The following is a 24,164-nucleotide window of genomic DNA, read 5'->3' on the forward strand; positions in this document are numbered from 1 at the left end:
TATTGCGTAAGCTTTTATGGGTCAAATAACACAAAAAGTGAACAAACCTGTCTCTCTAAAATCTGATATGATAGAAATACAGTAAAAACATTTTTGATATCAGTGTCCAAAATACATTTAGGGGCACATGAAGCATCTCTTGATTAAAATGTACTTTTAACCAGTGTTATGTACCTTTTGCCATCTAGTGGAACAGCATTCTCCAAAGCCCCCCCCCCCCCTTCGGCCCCCCCACCGCCATCAAACCACGTCCCTGATTTAAGAAAGACCGCTGATAGATTAAGTGCTGACGTTATATGTATCAAGTCTTTTTTTTTTTGTCTCAATTAGATGAAATTGGAGAACACACACCGGTTGAGGATGACTGCATTGAAAGGTGGCTTGAATCAGGTAAGTCCTCACTGAGGTCTCGAGCTGCTGTAACCGGTCCACTTTATGTCCTCGCAGGTGAATCTGGCGAACTCCGGGGGGGGTTGTTGAACAAACGCGTCCCACGCTGATCTTCAGTGACAATCGCTCCCCATCCCAGCCTGCCCCCCTCCCGAGTAACCACAAGACACTTGAGCTATGCGAGTGAGAGGAAGTCGCAATAGTTTGAAGAGCGACCGGCGGGTTCCATTTTCACTCTGACAGGCGGAGCGGCGTGTTTTTTTTTTTGGTTTTTTTTTACGCACGGACCGCTCCACCGCGCAGGCCATTGGAGGAACACCTCGCTTGTGTTTGCTTCACAGCGTGCGCGACATTCTCACGGAGCAGCACAAGACACTCCGCATCGGATACTTACTTACCTGGAAGAAGCCTTTTAAATCCCCGTCTAAAAGTCATCTGGCGGCCGGATTGGTGAAGTGCGTAAAAGAATTACGCACGGGCTTTTTTCACTTTTTTTGCAAGCTTTTTTTTTTTTTTCCTAGTTTCCAACATTGACTTTGAAGAGCGGCCTCATTAAAGACGAAGACTGAAAGTTTTGCGTTTGTTAGGAGACTTTCCCCATCCACGCTGACTTGGAGGCAGGACTGAACAGGTTAGTGAAAGCCGTGAAGGAGAAAAACTGGCTTCATCACATCAAACATGCTTGTTGGATGTGAGTCAGCACAGAGGCAGCACCAGAAGCAAATTGAGGACAAATATTTAGTACATGTCTGAGTGTATGCGTGCCTGTGTGTGTGTGTGTGTGTGTGTGTGTGTGTGTGTGTGTGTGTGTTTGAGTCCTCCACGTTGTGGTTTTATTTCCGTCAATGCTAACAAACAGCAATTAGATTGAATACAGGCTTCACCCTGCAAGCTGCGCTGTGTCGTTAAGTTTATTTTTCTTCCATCTGGTCTCTAACTTATAGTGCAAAATTCTTGAAATAACTAAGATACTGTATCTTTCCCGCGTATCACTTTTAGTTTAAGGCGATGAATAAATCAAAATATATGATATGGCCTGTCAAAGACTGATTAAACTCTGAACGTATGTGACAAATAATAATGTGGTGTCATTAATGTTCTGGCGTTTCTGGCTATATTCGAAAAGAATGACAGAAAATGCTGGAATGTTCATGTATCATTATTCCTAAAAACAACAAAGCTTAATGATCTTGCAAGACTTTTGAACTGTTCGGTGAACCCCCATTTATCACGGGGATACATCCCAGACGCTAACACGTGAGCGGTGAGTAGCCTATGAAAATTTTTTTAAAAATGTAATTTTACCAACCCCACATGCGTTCAATGCATTCAAACTCATTATAAAACACTTGATTGTATAAAGACACACTGCTCTGGCTGTCAAGAAATGGAAGACTATCATATAACATCACTTTGAGGAAATGAAAACGCTTAATCAGTTGCACGCTTCCTTCAAGCGGTTTATTTGTTATACCGAATTGAAGTCCAGCATAAACCTGACACAACACAAGACACTAGAATTCAACATTGTGTATTTAAAGACCAAAAATGTTCAAACAAAAATCATACGATAACAAAACTGTGCCAGGTGAACGCTAACCAATAAAATGATATCACAAACCTTCAATGAGCTACCAGTTTAACACGCAAGGAGCAGTAATCCGTACAGACTGAGCCCACAAAAATACTCCGGCATTTATTTCGTCTGCTTTGTCGAAATAACAACTCTAATGGAGATTAGTTGGGGACCTACTTTGCATCTTCTTGCCTTTCCTTCTTTTTCTTTTGATTTGCTTCTATCTTCCACTAGAGCTCAGTGCTCTCTGGCATTTTGGGGCACAATCACACCCAAAAAATGTTCTGGGTACTGTTTAAAATAGAAAAACATTTAAAAAAAATGATCTGCATATTAGAGGTTCACTCTCCTTTGTTTTAAACTCACTGTAAAGTGCAAAAAAATAAAAATAAAAAAATCTCACGAGTCTCCCAAACAAAATTCTTCAATTGACAACTCCACACTGCACATATATCATGCACATGTATGCCGCAGACTCCAAATCACACAAATCAGTTGTTCTCAGTCACACTCGACTCCAAACAAGCGCCGATGCGTCAATGCATTTGAAGTTCTCATTTGGCTGTTTACACCTTCTCTGCTCTTGTCCAGGAGGGGTGAGATTGCGCAAGGCTTTGAGTGGCGGGGGGGAAGCCAAGGCAGGAGACCGGCCTCTGAAAGAGGTCCTGGGGTGGGAGGACGAGGAGGAGGAGGAGGAGGAGGAGGTGCCTCCAGCCGTCCCCTGCACGCAGATGGAGTCCACACTTTTGCTAAGGAGGAGACAGTCAGTTCGGAGCTCCTGCACGCTGTGACGACCAGGCGCGAAAACATGACACGGTACCGTGGATGGAGAAGTCCATCGGTGACCCGCGCGGCAGCGCACGCCCTTCCCGACTCGCCGCGCGCGCGCTCCTGCGCGTCACCCGGTAAGGCAAAAGTGTTACATTTGTGTCAGCATGTTGCCAAGGTGATTCTCGGACAGGCTTCCTGATAATCGGGAGCTGTTTTTCTGTTTTCTCGCCGCTGCTGAGAGCTGTCATTTGTCACCGTGTGTTTGCTGTGACAACACAGGCTCATGTTGGATGGCTTTTTCATACTGTGTTGCTTTCACCTGCCAGCTGGTTCGCTCGGCGCAGGGTGGGTCGATGTAACCTGGAGTCAACATTTACGGGACTGAATTTAGGGTCTATTTGAAAGTCTGTCTGAAAGGTGAAGAAAGAGTGGGAGGATGCTGAAATTCTTTGTGAAGTTTGGACGGCTTAAGAGGAACGGTGGCTGTCAGGACGTATTCCGGGGGGCTTGTTTATTGGCTGAAAGCCGACATACAGTACTATCTATCACACGCACTCCTATCGCTGCTCTTTCAAACGGATCGTGCTGCGATTCTTACAGTGTGCTATTAGTACCTCACACACTGTCCGAGACCGGCGCGGGGATCAGGCGCACTTTAAGTGACTTAATCGTGATGTGTTTTGACAGAGCAGAATTCACTGAAGTGTTCTCACACGAAACTGTTTTGATCGCGTCGGCTTTCTGAGCTGCCGGGCTGCGAGCCCAACATGTCCCCTTTCTTTTTATTTCAAATCTCAAGGGATGTGATTTCCCCACCCACCCAACCCGCTCGCTCTCTCTCCCACACCTCTGTGTCCTTGCGCGGAATGTCGCTGTTTGTGTTTTCTGTGTCATTTGTCAGGATTTGGCCTCCTCGGAATAAAGAAAGAAAAGGCACCTGGCTGACTCAGTTGAATCGATGACTGACTCAGTGACCCACTGACTCACGCTCATGTGCATGCAATGTGTCACGCCTGAGGAACAGAGATGAGGCTCGGCGTGAGGGCGTCCGCGCTTGCCTTCCACTTGATGTCCTCCTCAACTTTGCCGTGTCTTGAGATATGCGACATGCCTCCGGCTGCCGCGTTGTGTAAAAACATGTGGTGAAACATCCTTAGGGAAGCAGCAGTGCCTCTTATAATCCCAACACCAATCAAACGTAACATCATTTACATATGTGTATACTAGAACAGCTGAAATTTATTATGTGTGATCAATCAAAGCCACTTGAAATGGTGGCAGGTGTGCGCCGACTCCCATTTAACATGTGTAGGAATGTGATTGGTTGATTGAGAACAGCCACATCCCCGGTAGAAGAGGGTGTGCGCATTTGTGCAACCACATTTCTGTTGTTTAGTTTGATCTCAGCAAGGTCACCTTAATGATGGCGAAAAAACATTTGAAATGTTTTATCTTGGTCTGATCCCCCCTTGCCCCCCAACAATAACCGGGCATTTGAACAGGGGTGTGTAGACTTTTGCTAACTTTCATCATTTATTGCAAATTACTTTTCTGGAGGCAGGGGGTCCATAAAATCAACTGGACCCCATTTTGAGAAGCAGACCCGACCCGAGAGTGACGACTCGCTCAGACTTGTCACAGTGGCCGTCACGCTGCCACAGCTTTCACTTCCTGCGGTTAAAGGTCACGAGGGAGGGGGGGGGGGTCGCCGGGCCCGCTGAGGGTCAGCTCCAGCCCACCAGTGGGCTTCTGGGTGTTGTGTCGTCTGCTTTGTTTTAACTGCTGTGAGGCTTAATGAGATACTGTTGCTACTAAGCGTTGTTTTGCTCGTTGGGCCCGTTGGAGGCTTGCGAATAAAACGACAAAATGACAAAGCATTAGTATGACTCGTTTAACCGAAAGCATCTTGTAAATGTATTTAGTTATGGTGAAGACATCTCATTGATAATACGCCAACATACAACTGCGCCACGTACATCACTGGAGCAGTTCAAAATCAACATTTTTCTAATGTCACCCAAAAAAGATTTTTTTTTAAATGAGAAAGAATCATATTCACCAGAGGCACCGATTATCAACAGACCTGCTCGTGGAACCGTTTTGCTCTGCCATCAACGAATCAAATGATAGAACGATGCCGATGATTAGCAAATTTAAAACCGGATTGGGAACACGGGGGCAGATTAGATTCACATGGCAACACAAAGAGGCTGAAATCTTATTGGACGAAAAAAAAAAAAAGGTTACATTCACGAACCTCAAGCAAGGCAGCCAAGAGAAATGTTTCAAAATGAAAAGAATGAATAGCCAGATGGAAATAAATGAATACAAATTAATGGAAGCAATATCAGAATTTAGTTTGCAGGAAGGCCATAGAGCAAAGAGTCTAACATTGGACCCTCACAATTGCTAATCGCCATTGCTGGCTGTTTCAATCCCAGCACATAACAGCCCGGACCAGCTTCTTTTCACTTCAGCAGACTTTTTTTTCTATTCCCGCACTGACAAAAAAAAACAAAAAAACTTCAATTTCAGAAGCCAACCTCTCAGGTTGCATAATCAGCCACGACTGGTGAACCTTTCGGAAACAGACCGAAAGAGAAGTCAAGATCAATTATTGGAGCACCTTATTAAATATTATTACATGCGCTTTTGACCAAGACGTGATATATTCCTGCAGACAGGTGCCTGACAGAGTCCGCTGGTGGGGGGAGGGGGGGGGGTCTTTGCGTACCCTCTGGAAACAGGACGGGATTTCCATCAGTTTTTGCATGTCAGATTTGTAGCGGCAGCGCACATTTGAGCCACGGAGAGTTTACCACGTCTCTTGCAAACTCGCCAACCTTTCCTGTCAGCCAGGTACTCAAATAACTCTTAATACATTCTCTTTGCTCTACCGCTTGCCCTCATTAGGGTGGCGGATGACTTGGAGCCGGTTGTGGCACACCTCGGGTGAGCGTTGTCGTGTAATGTAATGTAACGGAGTACAAAATAGTCTGTTACCGTACTTAACCAGTGGGGCCGAGTGCCTCTGCAAGGTGGGAAATGAGACCATTTCACTCCAGTGGCCAGGAAATGATTATTCTTCAAGATAAATAATCTATCTTGGGTCACCTATCTATGCCACGGATGTATAGTGACAGACAGAAAAGTTAAATGGTCCTCCGCAAGATTCCTTTTTGGTTGGTGGTGTCAAATTAGATTTTTTTTTTTGGCGGGGGGGGGGGGTGAATTCCATGGTAGAGTGAAGGTTTAGACATGCGGCGCTAGAGATTGAAAATTGTATCTTATATAGTGAAACTCCTCTACAACGAAATCATGTTTGCCGCAAGAAATTTTTCACAACAGGGGGTTTTTCACTGTAGCAAATTTTATCTCAGATGTACACACACACATTTGTGTGTGTGTGTGTTTGTGTGTGTGTGTTTGTGTTTCACACTAGGTGGTATTTTCGTCCATGTAGGTTTCGTTGTAGAGGAGTTTTACTGTATGGTCGCTTCTCGATGTTCGGCTTCCACATTTGACGTGATGCCGTCCACTACACACCCACTTTGCCGTGATTATCTTGAAAAAGTAACTGAGTCTGTTTTGGCCTGTCGCTGATGGTGTAGTGGTACACACGCCTGACTTGTGTGCAGGCAGTGTGGGATCGGTGTGGATGTGGGTGGGAATGGTTGTTTGTCTCTATATGTGCCCTGCTACTCGCTGGCGACCAGTTCAGGGTGTAGGCTGCCTCCTGCCCAAAGTCAGCTGGGACAGGCTCGAGCGACACTGCAACCCTGTTCAGGATAAGCGGTGTTGAAAATGGATGGATGGATGTTTTGGCCTAACATATTTAACTGTTGATATTTGTCACGGTAAGCTAACTTTTATGATGTAACTTTGTTTATAATTGCTTTGAGTAAATTGGGTGACGTCATCTTGTCACAGCCTCATGGCGATCCATTTTTTTTTCACTTCTAATTTGACGCACCGGTTGTGTTTTTGAAGCTGGATAACACTTTGACAACAGCGCAGTGTGCGACGTACCTTCATATTTTCTCAAAATCGTGACTGAATTTCCAGCTTGAATTTCAAATCTCTCTCCTTGCTTGCATCGTTATTTTTCATGTGGTCAAAACATGACATGGTCCTCACGTGATGTCACTCGCAGGCGGGCATTAAAAATTGTGAAGGCTCAGACTGTTTCATTTGTGAGGTGGGAACCTTGGCTGTGAGAAAACCCCTCCCAAATGTTCACGGAAGATCCACACTGTATCGAAAGGCGGTGCTCCAACAGTGACAAACTTCAGAACCAGCCTTAACAAATAACCCTGATGAAATCAAATATACATCCATTAAAATGATGGACGGTCTTTGGGGCTATACTGAAAAAGCTGCATGCTCGGGGGCCTGATGTGCAGCGTTAACTCGGTGCACACAGAGAAGGAGATTGATTACGCAACGCGGAGTGCCACAGGGCAACTTCAATCTGGAAGCGCTTAAAGTTCGTAGCGGGCCGCACTGATGACTTCAGGGCAAATTGAAGGAGGCACGATCTGACAAAAAGGAATTTTCAATTTGTTCAGTCGGATTCCTTGGGACAAATGCTTCCCATGCTGTTGTCGGAGAACTGGCCTTTTGTCGCGCGAGACAATCTGGGACTAAAACTGCCCCGGGGAAATGATTCCCCCCGTTCTCCCGAGCTCTGATTTGGAGTGATTCAGTTGTTGTGGCGCACCTTTGACTTCGTCAAGTTCAAACAGCAAAGAGAAATTATTCCCCTTGTGCCGAGCTCTGATCTGGAGTCGTTCACTATGTTGTGGCGCACTTTGGTTTCTTCGAGTTCAAACAGCTTTCATAATTTCGAGCGAGGCGGCAGTTAATCCTTTCGCGGAACATGAAATGAACTACTGTCTTTATCGTAAGATCTCGTTCCTTAGAACAACTTTTCCTAAGAATAGTGAAGAATGTTAACTCGAGCGCTTTTTTTTTTTTAAATGCATACAATAAGCTGTATTCTGGTGAAATTAGCAGGTCCCGTTCATTAATCATAGCGACTGTGGGCCGCTTTGAAGCATCAGGCCAGGTCATTAGAGCCAGCCTGTCTGGGGCGCGAGCGGGCGACGCGGAAACACTTTGGAGACTTCTGGTTCACCCAGACACAAGACACACTCATAATGATCGCTGTGTGTGTGTGTGTGTGTGTGTGTCCGCGTATATATGTGTTACTTTTCTTAGTGTGGGCTTAATTTAGAGAAATAACAACGAGAGCACAAAAAGGTCAAGCGGGAAGGGAGTTAGCGTATGTGTGTCATGACTAGATCACTTTTCACATGACAGTGTTCGTTCGAAGCGCAGCTACATTGCAGATTTTTCCACAGATCAGGTTTTTGGAGTTTTTACTGTGGCGCTGATTTATTCAATCGGGCGATATTAGATTTTTTTTAAAAAGGATTATTTTTTTGGGGGGGGTGCCAATTAATGCCGATTTTTTTCTTTCCTTTTTTTGGAAACACATTTACACATTACAGCTTAAAAAAAATAATGCCATGCCAAAAAAAAAGGCAAAAATTGTTTTCTCTGATTCTAAAATTAGACAAATATGAAAGGACAAACTATTGTAAAAATCATTCTAAATCAAATTCCTGTTTTTTTGTTGCGTTAAGGGTCCTGACAGGAGTTATTTTATAAATGAAATATATATTTAATGGTCAGTTATATTCGGAATTGGCCTTAATTAATTCCATGTCCTTCAGGCTCTGTTTTTTACAGCATACTATGGTACCTTATGAGAAATTGGCACGTTTTTCAAGTGGAGAGTAGATTATTATTATTTATTTTTTTTTTTGCTACAGTATGTATTACAAGCCCAAATTTGACTTCCAAGCAGCGCTTCAGATACAAAAATGGAGCGATAAAAGTTCTGCAATGCCCTGGCATGTGGGCAAGGAGGGCCACAGTTGTCGATGCGCCTTCAGCAGGTTACTGAACGGGCTCGGCAGCCCCACACCCCCAATACAAAATGAAACTACTCGCAAGGAGCATGGCGCAAACAGTAGCGCACGGGACAGCGGCACTCGAAGCGCCCCGATGTCACTCACTCGGCCACGTCAGGGACGGTTCGTTTTAAAGCGGAACGATGCGATTTGGTTGGTTTCAGTGCGATTCTGATTCCATTTGAAATGGTCTGCAGCTATTTGAGATGGTCTGAAGCGGTTGGGCGCTATTTGCGAGGGTATGAGGCTCTCCCTCTCTCTCTTTCTCTCTCTCTTTCTCGGCTTTCACAAGCACCGGAAAGAGGAAATCTTTCCCTCTGATCATCTCTCCCACACGTCCAAAATGTTTTCCCATTTAAGGTGAGGATCAGCCGAGCGCTCTCTGTGTGGCTTCCTTTTAAAAGCAACTCAATCAGGCAGGAATTCGGGTTATTGGGGTCAGGGACGCGGCGAGGCTGTCTCCGTGAGACACAGGGGAAAAGAACATCGAGGAGACGCGTTTGTCATGTCGGGAGGACGTCTTCACCTCGGCGCTCACGCATCCCGTTCCCTTTATCGGATCCGTCGCGCAGCTGATCCAAGTTTTGTTGTCCGCGTGTGTTGAACCACGAATGATTTGTCGTCGTCGACGATAATGTGATGATATTCACGTCGACGACAGTAAATCGATGACGTCACTGATATTTTTCCTGGTGACACAGACCAGTTTCACTTCGAGACACCGCTGTCCCTGACAGGCTTAAAAAGTGATTATAACTCACCATTGTGCTGAATGTAGTCGTTGTAATAACTGAACCCCCCCCCCCCCCCCGCGCATGTTTCTCTTCAACAAATTCGATCTCATTCTACGTCCACAGCAAAGCGTTCTCACGTCTCTTTTTATGTCCGCTCGTCATCTGCAAACGTTGAAAAAAAAAAGTCTATTTTGACAAAGTAAGAAGTAGAAACTACTTTCAAATGTAAAAGTCCAAAAAAATATAGTCAAGTACAAATACCTGGAAAATCTACTTCAATACTGTAACAAAGAATTTGTATTGAATTATTTCCCACCACCGGTAATTGGTGCTAACTGCATACTAGCATAACTTTCCAGTGACCTTGCAAGCTTAATCTCGTAGAAGCGGTTGCCATGTAGGAAGTTACAGCTGATGTGGAAAATCCTACAGCAGGGTCATTAGAATTCCTGAGCTTGCGCGGAGGCCTTTTTCTATCCTCGGCACTCCTTGACACTTTTTCTCTCACTGTCATTCCTTTCAGAATTTTTTTTTTTTAATATATATTTTCTAAAAAAAAGAACAATGTCCTTCCTTGTTGCCAATAAGAAGTGCGGTAAGGCAGCAAGAACATCTTTTTGTCCATGTCTAATGCTCCTCGAGCACAAACGAAGAGCGATTTGTGCTTTCATACTTTATGCAGGATTCTACGGTGGCCCGCAAGGCAATTTGATTTCTGAATCGCCAATTAACGCTGGGAGGGCAAATTGATGCAAAAATTGTCATCAACGTGTGCCGGCTTAGCTAGTGATATCCTGCTATTATCCGGGTCGGTTTCGTTCAGTTGGTCTGAAAATGATCGATTTACTCAAATAACGCTTCTTTGTCTATCTATGCAGGCGAAATAAAGTGACCTGCAGAACGATTAAATTATCTCCCGTTAGATTGCAGAAGACATAGAATTAAACTCGTGTCCACCTGTTGCCGTTAATACGACAATGAGGCCCAAATTTCATACTAAAGTCAAATTGAGATGAGATCATCGTGACTTATTTCGAATGAACAATAATACCAAAATTAATACAAAGTACACTCAAAATAAACCCTGAGAGCTTATTTATGAAATTAATTGACACATATGAAAACGAGGGAGATTTTTGCCTTTAAGTGCAAATAGTGGTAGTTTGTTTTATCAACGTACAATGTAGTTTATCTTTTTTTTTTTTAACCGCTCCCTTTATTTCATTCACAATTTTTTCACCCGATGATTTCATAAATTTTCGTTTCAAAAATTCATAACAACGTAACAAAAATATTTATTGTCTGAAAAAGCGCCCCGACAAAGTATGAACAGAAATCGATGGTCAGAAGCAGCTCGGAAAAACAAGGCATAAACAAAAAGCGCTTGCAAAAGGTAATAATAGTAAAGCCGAGAATATAAGCAAAATGACAAAAAAAAAAAAAGACAAAATAATATCAATACTTACAAACACGGGACGAGAGAGCGAAAACGACAATGACGACATCGAGAACTCTAGATAGAAATCAACACTTGAGCATGATTAGCAAACAAGGTCAATAATCCGACGGAGACTTGACGATTCGGCAATCCTGAAATACTCTGCTAACTGATGAACATGGGCAGCAGGTGTGCACGCTGGAGGGAAGGCACTCCTATGCCACCTGTTGGAGACACACAAGAGCAGACCCGCGACACTCTTTTGAGAGCTGTAATGAAAGACCCAAAAACTTCGCGTCAGCATCAACTTCCAGGGGACAGGATTGAAGAACATGAACATGAAAACAACTACTGAGACGAGTAATAGAAATGATCTCGGTTTCATGGACTGATAAGATAAAGATTAATCTGTACCAAAGTGATGAAAGGCTTTGCGACACAAAGGACGTGCACATGATCTCAACATACAAGCGCGTCTGTGATACTCAGCGGAGGCGATTGCTTCTGCGGGACGGGTTCGCTAATCTTCATCGATGTGACACGTGGTAGTGGCGGCGGCAGCAGCAGCGAAATGACCTCAGAGGTCTGCAAAAACATCTTGTTTTTAATCTAAAGATAACAACCAAAGTGGTTTGTACCAAAACAAACAATCGCGTCGTTCAAGGGGGTGGGGGGGGGGGGGGAGGATTCAACGGTTTCACCCTTTTGTTAGCTTCAATTCAATGAGTATTGTGCTGCTCCTTCTGGTTTGTGCACCGCGGCCACCTGGCGGGGCAGTAAAATTCAGACACATAGTGCATGAAACGGATCAAAACTCCCTCCAGTGTCCTGAAAGAATTGTAATCAGTTTTGAGGATAAAGAATACATGCCTGCGAATTACATTGGTTGCTCCATGTGTTCCAATATTTGTTGATTAAAAGCATCATATACCACATGGATGTTATTAATAAGTGCATGTGTGTTGAAAACCCCTCTGACTAAACCTTTTGGTCCACCCCCAGTAAAACTGGTCTAGTAGCACCACTGTAAGCAACCACTATTCCTGGAAATAACACCTGAAATGGTTATCGATCTCACTGTTTCAATGCAAAACGGACAGGCATTCTAAAACCAGGATTTTGGAACACTTAACTTGAATTTTCCAACTGAAACACTGTTCACATTCGTAAGAAAATCATCACAATTTCCACAACCTCGAACATTTTTTTTTCTCAATCTCAAAAAAGTCACCCAGTTTGCAGCTCCAGGTGCCATGTGTATTTTACAGCACTGCCCCCCCCCCCCCCCCAAAAAAATAAAGTCAAATAAATTTAGAAATTCTGTCGGTGCACCTTTTGGCAACATGAAGCTCCATGTGTGAACGCTGCCCCACTTCAAACGTGTTGTTCTCCTCATTCATGGCCACGATAGAACCATTAGACATTTTGCTCTGGAGCTGGAGCTCTTTGGTAGGGAGGGAAGGCAAGCAGGAAACCAGTAATCACTTACTCCGATTCCTCATCAGGCACCCAATATGTTTTCCCTAATTGGAACTTCTAATTAAGTCCAGGTTGTATTGTCTGACTTGAGGCCAAGCTTCAAATGTGTTCTGGCCCTCTTAAATCTGCCACTAGTTAACTAGAAGTATTCACAAGCCAGTAATCACGTAGATAATCACCGCAGCGTGACATAAATGCATCTTAAAACACTCTCATAAATATTTTGGATGACTCCACGGAGAAATATAAGTCCTTCCTCAGCTCTGCAGAGTGTTGAATACTCTTAAAGTTTTTGTTTTATGGCACGCAATTTCAGGTTCGCTGTTTTGAAAATCTGCTGTTCGCAAGCGCCACTAAGTGAGCCAGATGTTTTCCCTGAGCCGAAAAAACAGAATTAAAAAAAAAAGAAAAAAAGGAGAGTAAGTCCAGCAGGTGGTCAGAAACAACTGGAAATAAATCCCTGGATGCATGAATGAGCAGCTGACGTTAGCCATGTCACTGAGCTGCTCCCAAGCGCGACAATAAATCTTTTTTCGTACAGCTTTCAATGCGCAGACCTCCGCCGAGGCCGAGCAACAATACAGTGCGACTCTGAGGTCAAACACGACCCGCAGTGGGACGCTAGTCCAGCATTTCTTACGATGACAAATGACAAAGACGAAATGCGGAGTTTCCCCCTGACCGTTTTTTTGCCGATGTATTTTACATTAGAAAAGTGCCACAGCACACCACACACACACAGAACCTCACTTGCATTTAAAACAGCTAAAGAAAGGCCCCGCTAGCTTGATGCTAACACTAATTAGCATCTACGTTTGTTTTAAATAAAGCACTGTAACCAGATGGTTCAGCGACAACGTGCGGCTAGACAATATCACAGTACTCACAGTCATATCGTCGCTGTCCGTCGAATCACATTTTTGTCATTTTCGAAAATGTTTACGTTTATAGGGTGTCCTTGTTTCTTCTCTCTTTCTCCTTCCATAGAACAACAAACATTATTACCGAACTGATGAGCTCAGCAAGTATTTAAGATATTAAGATATGAATCCCACTAGGCACGACATCCCCCGCTGCAATGTGACTGACCGCTGCAAACGAACTGCCGAGACGACATGTTAGATTCATAATAACCCCTGTCATTACTGTATGATTATTTACAATATTATGGCGCGCCGTTTTTCCTGATTAAAATACACATGACAAGATTTTTTTTTTTGGGAGGGGGGAAGAGCTGGAACATAGGGAAGCGTGCAACTGCCAATGTGGACTACACATTTTTGGCTACGTCGTACGAACGTACTGCAAAGTCCTTCGAACGTAATGATAAAGTTGTTCAAATGTATTGCTAAATGTTACAAATTTTGCATTTTTTCCCATAATGCCTTGGGGATATTGACTTGCGCATGTGCAATTGTACGTGATGTGAACTATGGGGAAAATGCACATTTTTAGCAATAAGCCTACCTGTTACCAAATACATCCGAACGACTTCAGCAAAACGTTCAAACAACTTTACCAGCCACATCCGATACTTTAATAATATGTTCCAATAGATTTACAGTATGATTAAACGACATAGCCCGGTCAAAATGTTTTACTCCACCACTGGAAGTTCCACGCTTCCGTAGGAACGGATTAATGGCATGTCCATTCCTTTCAATGGGGAAAGATGCTTTGTGATATGGTGTGGTGAGATGAGGTGTTTTGAGGCGCCACTCTACTTAGAAAAACGTTCAAAAATCGATTTTTAGTCCATATCCAAATGTTTAACTTGGCTGAGGTAACATGCAGGACTTGACTATACTGTAGCCCGATTGCGAGTTTTTCAGCCTTAGCAAAAGACACTGGCCTCAAACGCCGTCAGGTCCACTTTGGAGCCACTTGCAGCCCCTACGGCTTGTGACACATTATTCCTCACAGCTCAGCACGTTTTCCCTCCACATATGTTGCCTCCCACCCAATTTGACCCCCCCCCCCCCCCCCCAGCCTTTACTTTTCCCGAAAGAATGAGATGTTGTTAGCGGCTTAATAAAACCTCCAGGTGGGAAACGTGCAGAGTTGAGAGTGGGACCTGGGGGGTTCACACATAAAGATACCCTCCACTCCTTACCATCCTCCTCCAGGTTCGCTGGTGTCCGCACCTCTGATTACCATGAGCGCCCCCCCCGACCCCGGCGTGTGAGAGAAATTGGCAAAGACGCAACGTGTGTGCATGTGAGGCGAGCGGGGGTGCACATGTCCACCTGCATGGGACCTGCTATCTGTTTCTCATTTTGGCACAGCCCTCTGTGGTTTTCGAGCAGTGACAGAACTGCGAGTAGAAAGTGGCACTAACGAGCAATTACATCCCGTCTGCCCATTCGGGATTATGGGATTACAGTCTGAGTGGCCTTCCGTCCGCACTCGCAATTTGACATCCCCTTTGCTACCCCGATTTAACTTTATCTCTCCTCTCATTCAAAGCTTCAATTAGCTTTTTTTCATTCCTGCTTCCCCTGGACAATAACCTAGTCTCTCATTTTAATTCCCTTTATCATACGATTACCTCCAACGCAATTATTATCTTCCCATTCGTAAAAGTGAATTTTGCGTCGACGAAGAATAAATTCACTGTGGAATGTGCAGTCCTGGCGAATTAAGGATGTGAAAGACTTTTTTCGATTGTCCTTTTTTTTTTTTCAAAGGTACATCAAGCAGGATTATGGGAAGGAAAAAAAAAACGCCAATTTAAGTAGCGTGCTGACCAGGCGGGGAAACAACTATTCTCTAGTTTGAATTCTTATCATACAATTACCCCCATGTTATTAATGAGTGCACCACACAATTACTGTACACTATTTTTTTTTTCCTGCAGAGTAAATCTATGAACTTTGTGTGTATGCATATTAATTGAATATGAAATGTCCAGTGCTATAAAAAGTTTTAGGCATATTCCAGTTTTGTTTAAAGTCTCTCATAAGTGGAAAAAAAAATGCAACTTTGTCTCACATCTTTCTTATGCCAACACATGCCTTATATCTGCTTAAAGCCTCTGGTGGCTGGAATATATCCTAACACGTCATGGCAGGGCTGTTCCACGCCAAGACAACAGGCGCTAGCCTCCAGCTAGCTCACAACATAACATGGTTGGGAGGCTCCTCTTGACTGGCGGATGGGCGGCGGGCTCATCTGCAGTGTCACCTCCTCTCTTGGGGATTTAAAATAAAGACACAGAACTGTAAATTGTACCATCCAGAGAAGATGGGAAGATGTATTTTTGGAGTGTAGACATAGCTAGCTAGCTAACTGCATGCTGCAGTGGTAGAAATGAGCTGAGTACAGTTCACCCCCTTCCACCGTTGGTCCTGGGTTCACGGTCCGATATTTTGCAGATTACTTTTTATTGTCCAGTTATAATTGTTTATTTTGGGTGTTATTCCACCGTCAGCCACTAGATGCATGCTATTGCGTTTAACGCTGTGTTAATTTGGAAGTAGAAGAGTGAAAACAGGAGAAGTCTTTCAAGCTCATTTTTGCGGATAAGAAAGAGATTAATGAATGTCTCAAGTGTGTTTAAAGAACTTCCAAATCAAATGATATAAATGCTCTAAATGCAGACCTATGGAGTTTTTAAATAGGCTATATCCATATCGCGAAGTTTTACAACCACTGGTTTAATCAACTGATACAGCTAATCATTCATAAATCTTGAAATAAATAAGGTCTAATTTGCGGCACTTGGCATGGCATCATGATCGCATCTAAATTGAATCCAAAAAAAAACAAAACACAATGCATCTATTCTCCAGTGCGCAAAGCTGTTAAGCATACACTCACATTGTGCATTTTTAGGGACCCCACCGCCATTGGGTGTCTGGTAGTGATCAGGCAGCTCTCCTGGTGTTCTGCCTCTCCCACATCTCCTCTTACACCACAGGTGTGTTTTATTGAGCCAGCAGTGATTTACTGTACTGTTGCAATCAGGCACCATGTTAGTGACAGGTTAACCCTGGAGGTCATTTTGCGTGCGTGCACGCGCACGCTGCACAGAGCGTTATTTTGTCCCTAATAGAGGGTCATTATGAGAGAAGGTTGGTGAAACAAGAGAGATGCTGGTGCTGTTTTTTTTTTTTTTTTTTTTAAACAAGGTGAGAGGTTTATAGAGAGTGTCGGCAAGCGGCCAGCTCCAAGCATGTAACAGTATACAGTAGGCACCCACATCCTTAATCACAAACACATTTAGTTAACCTCTCATCCATTGCAAATCCAGCTGGTCGAAATTGCATTCATGATTATGACAACCAAATTATTTAGGAGTCACGTTTTCATCTTTTTGACAAACTATTGAGACTGTTCATGCAACGGAAAGGGAAAGGCTTTCATAGAAGAAAAAAAAAAGGCTTTGACATTTTTGACAATATAAGCACAGGTAGCTAGCTAATTTTGCTAAGGGGAAAATTTGAAAGCATGACAGAATTTGTCGAAAGAGTATACAAAGTTGGACACCTGTTATAGGTATTCAATGACATACTGTCCAAAGAGAAGCATTTATTTCATTTTTAAGAGTGATCTGCATACAGCATTTGCATACTGGCAGTATCACGATACTTGATACACAGCATGATATCGAGTTGTTATACTGTATATGCATCCTGAACGATGTTATCTATCTATCCATCATCTCGCTATCTATTAGCAAGATATAAAAAGCTAAAACTCATTTTAAAAACTAAAAGGAACCAAAATCTAAAATTAAAATTAACTCACACATTCTAAAACGAATTAAAACTAATAATTGAAAAAAAAACCCCCCAAAACAAATTAAGACGAAATAAAAATGATCTATGCTAACTATGCTAAAGCTAACTATGATGGGAAATCCAAAACTATTCTAACCCTTGGTGAAAACAACTACCTAATAAAAGTGTACATCTCAACTAGTACGGTTGCAGAGTTGTCGTCGTATGTTAAAATTGGCCCGCGTAGTGTGCTGAAATGTCTTAGTAGTGATGACAGAGCGCATAGTCGTGCGTAGACCTTAAGCTGGATATGAAGGATATTGAATAAACGCTCAAACGGCTTTCCATCCTCTCTCCTCGCCCCCCTCAACGCATCCCTGAAAAGGCTGCAGGCGTGGGACTGTAAACAGCTCCAGAGTGCCAGGGTGAAATGAACCAGCAGACGGGCCCCCGTAGACTCGCAGCGCACTCATCTAAAAAGAGGCTAAGCACTCCCAGCTGTGGCATTAGGAACTCTGAATGGGACTCTCCTCGCAAATGAACGCCTGCGCGCCACTGACCCCTCAACCATCCCGCCTAACACCGCTGTCAGTTTTTAACCCTTACATACTGTTTGGGCCCAATTAGCAATACAAATCCCATAACATGTTCGCTTTTCACCTTGGCATTTGAGGACTATTTTATACAGCGACTCAAAATAGACAAAAACACTTTTCATGCACCCTGTAACCTGATAACATGATAAGCTGCCCACCGAAGTAACCGCTGTCCCCGAAAGGGTTGAATGTCATTCTTTCAAGAATCCAATTTATATATGTTTCTATTTATGTGACCGTGGGGTTGGTGATGACCAGGGAGTTTAAAACAGTACCGAGAACTGTCTGTGTTTCCACCACATTTGCAGAAACATACACTTGAAGGGTCATAAATGGGACTCTCGGAACACCAAAAGCGTCCAAGCCGTCCATATGTTTTACAAGGCAGCGGGATGGTGTCCACGGGGGAAATTGAAACGGTCCCAAGAACTGGTTTTTGTTCCCATCGTATTTGCACAGGTTCCCACAGAAACATGCACCTGTTGCTCTTTGAAGTGTCACGGGGGGAATCTTGAAACAGTCAACTAGCACAAGAAGAGCACAGGGACCGAAGTCATACGGAGGGCGGACCTGCAGAATCAACTATCAGCCATGTAGAAATATAACCGTCAACAAAGAATCAATTTGTTGGACCAAGAGATGTAACACGGGGGTCATAAACTCACGATGCTATCAGAGCTAACATTTAAGCGATTGCAATTGTGGCAGACAGACGCTTAAGCGTAGTTGTAGAGTCGAGTAGTTGTTTTTCCTCCAAAAATGAGTGTTAAAAATACACTTGAATTTTTCTCATTGATGAAGGATTAGTCATCCATTTATCAGTCATTCATGTCACAGTTGCACGTCAACCACTACAGTGGACCTTTATGTGTGTTGCCATCCACTGCCATTATTTAATTTTTCCATGCCTAAAGACTAATAAAAACACTTGAGGAAAAAAAAAAATCCTATATGAGAAAAAAAAAGATATGGATTTAGTTTTTGGCAGAAAAAAAACTACCGATTAATCGGCTGATTAATTTTAAAAAAATACACATGAAAAAGGAACTGGATGTAAGGGTTAAGTTGGAGACGTTCGACAGAGGATAGTGCGGATAGTTTGGTTTCGGGATGCAGCCGTGGTGTGTTCGCTGTCTTTCTGTGTGAATTATGTCCGCCATGTTCCTCAACGTCTTATCGTTGTCCTTGGGCCGAACCCTCCTTGTTGTGGGGAAGGAAAACCACACAGGATTGAAATAATACAATAATGACAAAAGAGGACGTTTGTTGCTCTTTGGACTGCTTGTGATTGGGAAATAAGTACTACTGGTACACTTTTTATCAGTGAAATCAGTGAACACAATGAAGGATACTTTATTATAGTCGTGCCGAAGTTGTACTAAATGTCTTTGAGATGGTCGAAGTGGTTTTCAGTTAGCACCTTTGGGATTAAAGTGATCTTTTAATCACGGCACTTCCGGAATCAAATGTGAAAAATTTCAATAACCAATTTTTGATGAGTTGGGTCTGACAGCTGTTTTTTTTTTTTTTTTTTTTTTTTTTTTTTTTACCAACTTTTGGGTGCGGGATCCAAAATGGATCTCATTTTTCAGATCAAGTATTGGAGCTATGTGATCCCCATGTTCTCTAAAAATCATCAATAAATGCTTGTGTATGTGAATAAAACACGGAGATGGCATAGTTAGAACCATTGAAAACTCAACCAAAAAAAAAAAATTGCATGAAATGAAATGAAATAATGAACTTAACTGTGGCATGCTCACGATTAAGAGAAAAGCCGACACGGATTGCTCTTCATGCCTACTATGCGAGCTTTCTGTTTGCAGATGTTGCAGATGTATTGGGAGCTGCACACACCTCTCACCAAGTTGCCACGTAACTAAATATAACTCCAACTGTCGTAAGATGTCAAGTCTTAATACAATTAATCAGTGGAATTTTGCTAATCTGGTAAACTGCAAAACTGATTTTTGAAATACGCATTCGAATTTTAGTTTGAACCCTTTCATGCACCGTGCAACCTGATAACATGATAAGCTGCCCACTGTAGTAACCGCCGTCCCTTAAAGGGTTAATCCAAATTGTTCTCCAGTGTTCTTATATGAAAATCATTTTCTTCATCATCATCATCATCATCATCATGGACTGTTTGGAGCTCCGTAGAATTGCACTAAAACAAGTTGCGAATGAGTTGTCAACCTCTGGCCTTGACCCTAACACCAATAGTGTCACGTGCAAGACAGATGAGGGAGCTGGACCTTTGCCGACACCTGATGCGCTGACCTCCTCTGACATTTGGGAGTGAGGGGGTTGGGGGGCAACAAAGGAACCCAATGACCTCATGTTACGGGGACGGGTTGCGGGCCCGATCCTACGCGCCGCACGTACTATATATAAACATCTGCATCCGTGACACCTCTTATCACCTGTCCTGCATGTCTGGGGCTTTTCGACCGGGACCTCCATGAAGCGATCTCGGCTCGGGGAATAACTGGTGAAGAATGCTTTTGACAAGTATATCGCAGATGTTGCCTTTTGTTTGGGACTGTTTGCATGGATGTATGAAGCGACAAGCCAACACTAGCTGGAAGCAAACAGTGGTTCTTTAAGGAGTAACAAAGACGTTGTCCTCGGGCATGCAGGACCTGATTTATTTGACACGTTTCTTTTTTCAGGGGGGGCTTTGTTTTTTTTTTTCTTTTTTTTTCTTACAGTATCTGAAGCATTGTGTGAATATAAAATCATCATATTGCCCACATGTTTTGCTTTTAGTTTATGTTACCGTTTTCAAAGGAGGAGAAAAAGTTGACAAAGTGAAGCCTTGTTCTCACATTCCCCCCTACCTCTTTTTTCTTATTGCATCCAGGTGGGACTCGATGGAGGAATCGGAGGAAGCAGAGACCAGAGACGACGACCTCTGTGATGACGGCGGAGGTGAGTCGGCTATAGGTGCATCAGTGATTGTTTTTTGTGCCAAGCCAAGGGCTGGGGAATGTTTTTAAAACAATCATAATCTGGATTATTCTGATTGGTATTCAAATCACTATTAAGTCTTTCATGACACAAGACGTACTTGTACGTCTTTTTAAAATTAGGCCCCGCCGAACAAGGACGTACTTGTACATCTAAGTCTTTTTTTTTTTTGCGTCACAGAGAGCAGGAGGGTCTGATGCAATCTGTGAATGTGAATAAGCCGTTTGCATTGTAAATCATGTAAAAAAAAAAGCGACCAGTGGGTGGCAGTGGTGGCTCACATGCTTGAAATGCATGCTTCTACAAAAAGCTCTTTTTCTCCGTTTTTTGCCCAGGAATCGCTATTTTCATGAAACCTTTTTTGTAATGCTGATTGCTGAAGAATGGAAAAAGATAGAAACAAAAATGATTTTTTTTTTTTTTTTTTTTTTGCTGGGCTCCATGTTTATAGAGCATTAGAACCAAATATTCTGTGGGCCTTGCAAGATCAATCAAAATCCAGTAAAACGCTGGGATTGAGGGGGTTGCTCCAGTGAAAATGATTCGGATTTAATGAGTTAATAAACACGAATATTCATTGGTTAAAAAAAAAAACATAGTATTCATTCAACTGCCAAAGCTAGCATTAAATATAACTTGAAAGAAAATGTGTGTGTCGGGAAACCTGATTTTGTTGCGAAAGTGTTATCCATAAGAAAAGGGGAGACTCCCACTCACGAGTCTTCTGTCTTCTCTAGGTGCTGCTGTGGGTGCTCCTGTTTCTGTTGCCTCTGGTCAATAGCGCTCACGTTAAACCCGACGCCGGTGCCGTTGGTGCGGGTGTGGACTCGGACCACATGGCGGGCCTGCTGGGCGGCCAGGAGCAGCGACAACTTCCAGTCCTCCCGGAGGTGATGGAGGACAAGGAGCGGGAAGATGATAACTACCCGTATTCTCCTTGGCATCCTCTGTATGGTAATAAAAATTTGATCCACATAGCGACCAAATGCCGAAGTTGGCAACACTGACAGTAAAAAGCTTTCGTAAAAAGCTGCTCCCTTTTTGCCACTAGGTTGTTAGTGGAAGCAATGCACATCAGCCAGCGATGTTGGATAAATACTGAATTTGTTGCACTCTATTTATTTGTCCTTTTTATTTATTTATTTTTTAGACCCTTCCGTTGTCGATGAAGCGGACGACCATTCGAGCGCTCGCTGGGTGGGCCGCACGGCACGTTCCTCGGACCCCTCCAAATCTCAACCGAAAGGCTCGGCTAAGAAAAAGAAGAGGAAGAAGAAAGAAAAGGACGACGCCGAGGACGCGGTGAAGGGAGACGGAAGAGGCCGAGGTAAAAACAAGCAGCCCAAGCAGAGCAGCAGGGACTGCCGCGTGGAGAAACGAGAGATGAAAGTCCGCGATCTGGGACTCGGCTTCGACTCGGATGAGATCGTCCTCTTCAAGTTCTGTGTGGGCTCCTGCCAGTCTTCCAGGACTAACTACGACCTGGCTCTGAAAGCCCTGCTGCAGAACGGCTCGCTCCCGCGACGCACCTCCCGCAAGGTCAGCAACCACCCATGTTGTCGACCCGAACGCTACGAGCCCGTGTCCTTCATGGACGCTCAGACCACATGGAGGACCATCCAGTCCTTATCTGCCGCGAGCTGCGTTTGTATGGGCTGAAGGAGCCCAGTCCTCTCCAGTGATTGGACACATGGGAGGAGTTAAAAAAAAAAATGCACCAAAGACTCACAAAGCAGGAAGTGATGGAGTCACTTCCTGGTTTCTTTTCCCCTGTCCTGGAGGACGCGGTCTGGGTGCAGCCCATTACTAGACCAGTGTTTCCCAACCTGTATTGAGCCAAGGCACTCCTTTTATCTAAAAAAAATGTCACAAAAAGTGTATACGAAGGGTCATTATACCTTCTGCCATCTAGTGGAAGAGTATTTTATGCTTCTGCCTGTCACTATATGTCACTGGCAAAAATAGATGAACAATACAGTACATGTAGAAAAATTTATCATAAATTCCTGATGATCTCTCACAACACACAGGTTGGGAATTATTGGACTTGGGGGGGCAAAGATCACAATCAAAGCCAAAGAGAAGGCTTTGGAAAGCTACTTGAGCATTTATCCAATATCCCTGAAATCCAGGATAAGGTCCATGTACTAGTCCACGAGTAAGACAATTTAGTAGAACGACTAGGGCGCACTACTAGTAAAACTGTATTATACTTGTAAGGTTTTTTTTTTCCCACTAGTGCTTGGCAATACTGTATGACAGTAGTGCACTAGAATGGCATCTACAGTTGTACAGGAAAGTTACTTTTGAGGCAGAAATATGCGCTACGATTCCATATAAATGCTCAAACGGCCATTTGAACATGTTATCCAGCTTCTGGTTAGCATGACAACAAGTAAGACCATTTAGCGCTCTATTAGAACGACTAAGGAGCTCTAGTATGACAACTACGTCTTACTCATAATATTTTTTTCCAGTCCAAGTGCCACTTTTGGCCGACTCGCATGCAATCAAATCTTACTTTAAAATGTTTCGCCGCAATAACGCTACTAGTTGCTGCTAATGGGCATGTGTCATGCACTAGTAGTCTCCTCAACCTATCTAGTAGAACCAGAAATGCCCAGTTTTGCCTCACTGCCAAAGTTGTCATAGAGCAGTGAAAAAAAATAAGAGTAAGATGCAATCATAGCCCCAAAAAGTACAAGTTGTATTTTTTACAGTGTATGAGTGCCCGGAATTTTCTTACTATTGAGGTCAAAGAGCATACTAGTGCATGGAACTTAAGGTCAAACTCGAATAAATGCTCAAACTGCTTCCTGCGGGAGACCACCATGGAGCCACAGTATGGATTTCTTGTTACAAGCCAACGCTTTCCCTCTATCCACGCAGACTCACAGGATGGACAATGTGAACGTGACTGCTTTGATTTTGAACATGCGTGACTACCCAAAAAGTCTGTGACTCGAGTGACAGCTCGAGCAGCGACCGGGCATTTATCTTGGAAAACAAGCAAACAGACGGCGCTTAAATGTTCAATATTTACTACTCGCGGAGATGTCAGCTCTTCCCAGAAGTTCAATAACAAGTAAATGGGTTCAATGTTCAAGTGAGCTCAGCCAAATGGATGCCATGCATCTTCACGTATTACTGTATAAAAGTAAAATATATTTATTTCTGATAAATTATTTATTTATTATAGCTTCGTATGAGAGCTGTTTTATTCCACTCTGTATCGTAGATGTATATCTATTTATTGCCAAACGTCAGTTTTCATATTATTTCTGCTCCCCCCCCATTCACAATGTACATACTTCATGAAGGTGCCGAATCTCTTTTCAGAGCAGTCCAACTCCTCAAAAAAAAAAGAAAAAATGTCAGACCATGATGCCAAGGGCTCACTTCTGGATTTGTTTTTGTGAAAACAACACCTCGGTGAAAAACTTCACCACGAAACCGACGTCCAGTGAAATAACATTGTGTGCATAATAAATATCCTTGCTTAAAAGTA

General features: G+C 43.3%; 1 protein-coding gene across 1 annotated transcript; it reads left to right on the forward strand.

The window, feature by feature from the left end:
- The first annotated feature begins 444 nt into the window (after positions 1 to 444).
- LOC147194727 (uncharacterized) lies at positions 445 to 24,164 on the forward strand. Its single transcript, XM_086128337.1, has 5 exons — positions 445 to 1,021; positions 2,558 to 2,871; positions 20,550 to 20,617; positions 21,394 to 21,610; positions 21,807 to 24,164. The coding sequence occupies exons 2-5, from the start codon at positions 2,775 to 2,777 to the stop codon at positions 22,313 to 22,315; spliced, it is 891 nt and encodes a 296-aa protein (XP_085984463.1). The 5' UTR covers positions 445 to 1,021; positions 2,558 to 2,774; the 3' UTR covers positions 22,316 to 24,164.

The sequence above is a fragment of the Hippocampus guttulatus genome, chromosome 14, assembly GCF_054856545.1.
Source record: "Hippocampus guttulatus isolate MCC_2025c chromosome 14, RoL_Hgut_1.0, whole genome shotgun sequence".
NCBI classification, from domain to species: domain Eukaryota; kingdom Metazoa; phylum Chordata; class Actinopteri; order Syngnathiformes; family Syngnathidae; genus Hippocampus; species Hippocampus guttulatus.

What these genes read in the sequence shown, in the direction of transcription:
- LOC147194727 (XM_086128337.1), top strand. Translation starts at nt 2,775, where the DNA reads ATGACACGGTACCGTGGATGGAGAAGTCCATCGGTGACCCGCGCGGCA. An exon ending in GCGCTCCTGCGCGTCACCCG is followed by an intron (nt 2,872 to 20,549) that starts GTAAGGCAAAAG and finishes TATTGCATCCAG; the next exon opens with GTGGGACTCGATGGAGGAAT. An exon ending in TCCTTGGCATCCTCTGTATG is followed by an intron (nt 21,611 to 21,806) that starts GTAATAAAAATT and finishes TTTATTTTTTAG; the next exon opens with ACCCTTCCGTTGTCGATGAA.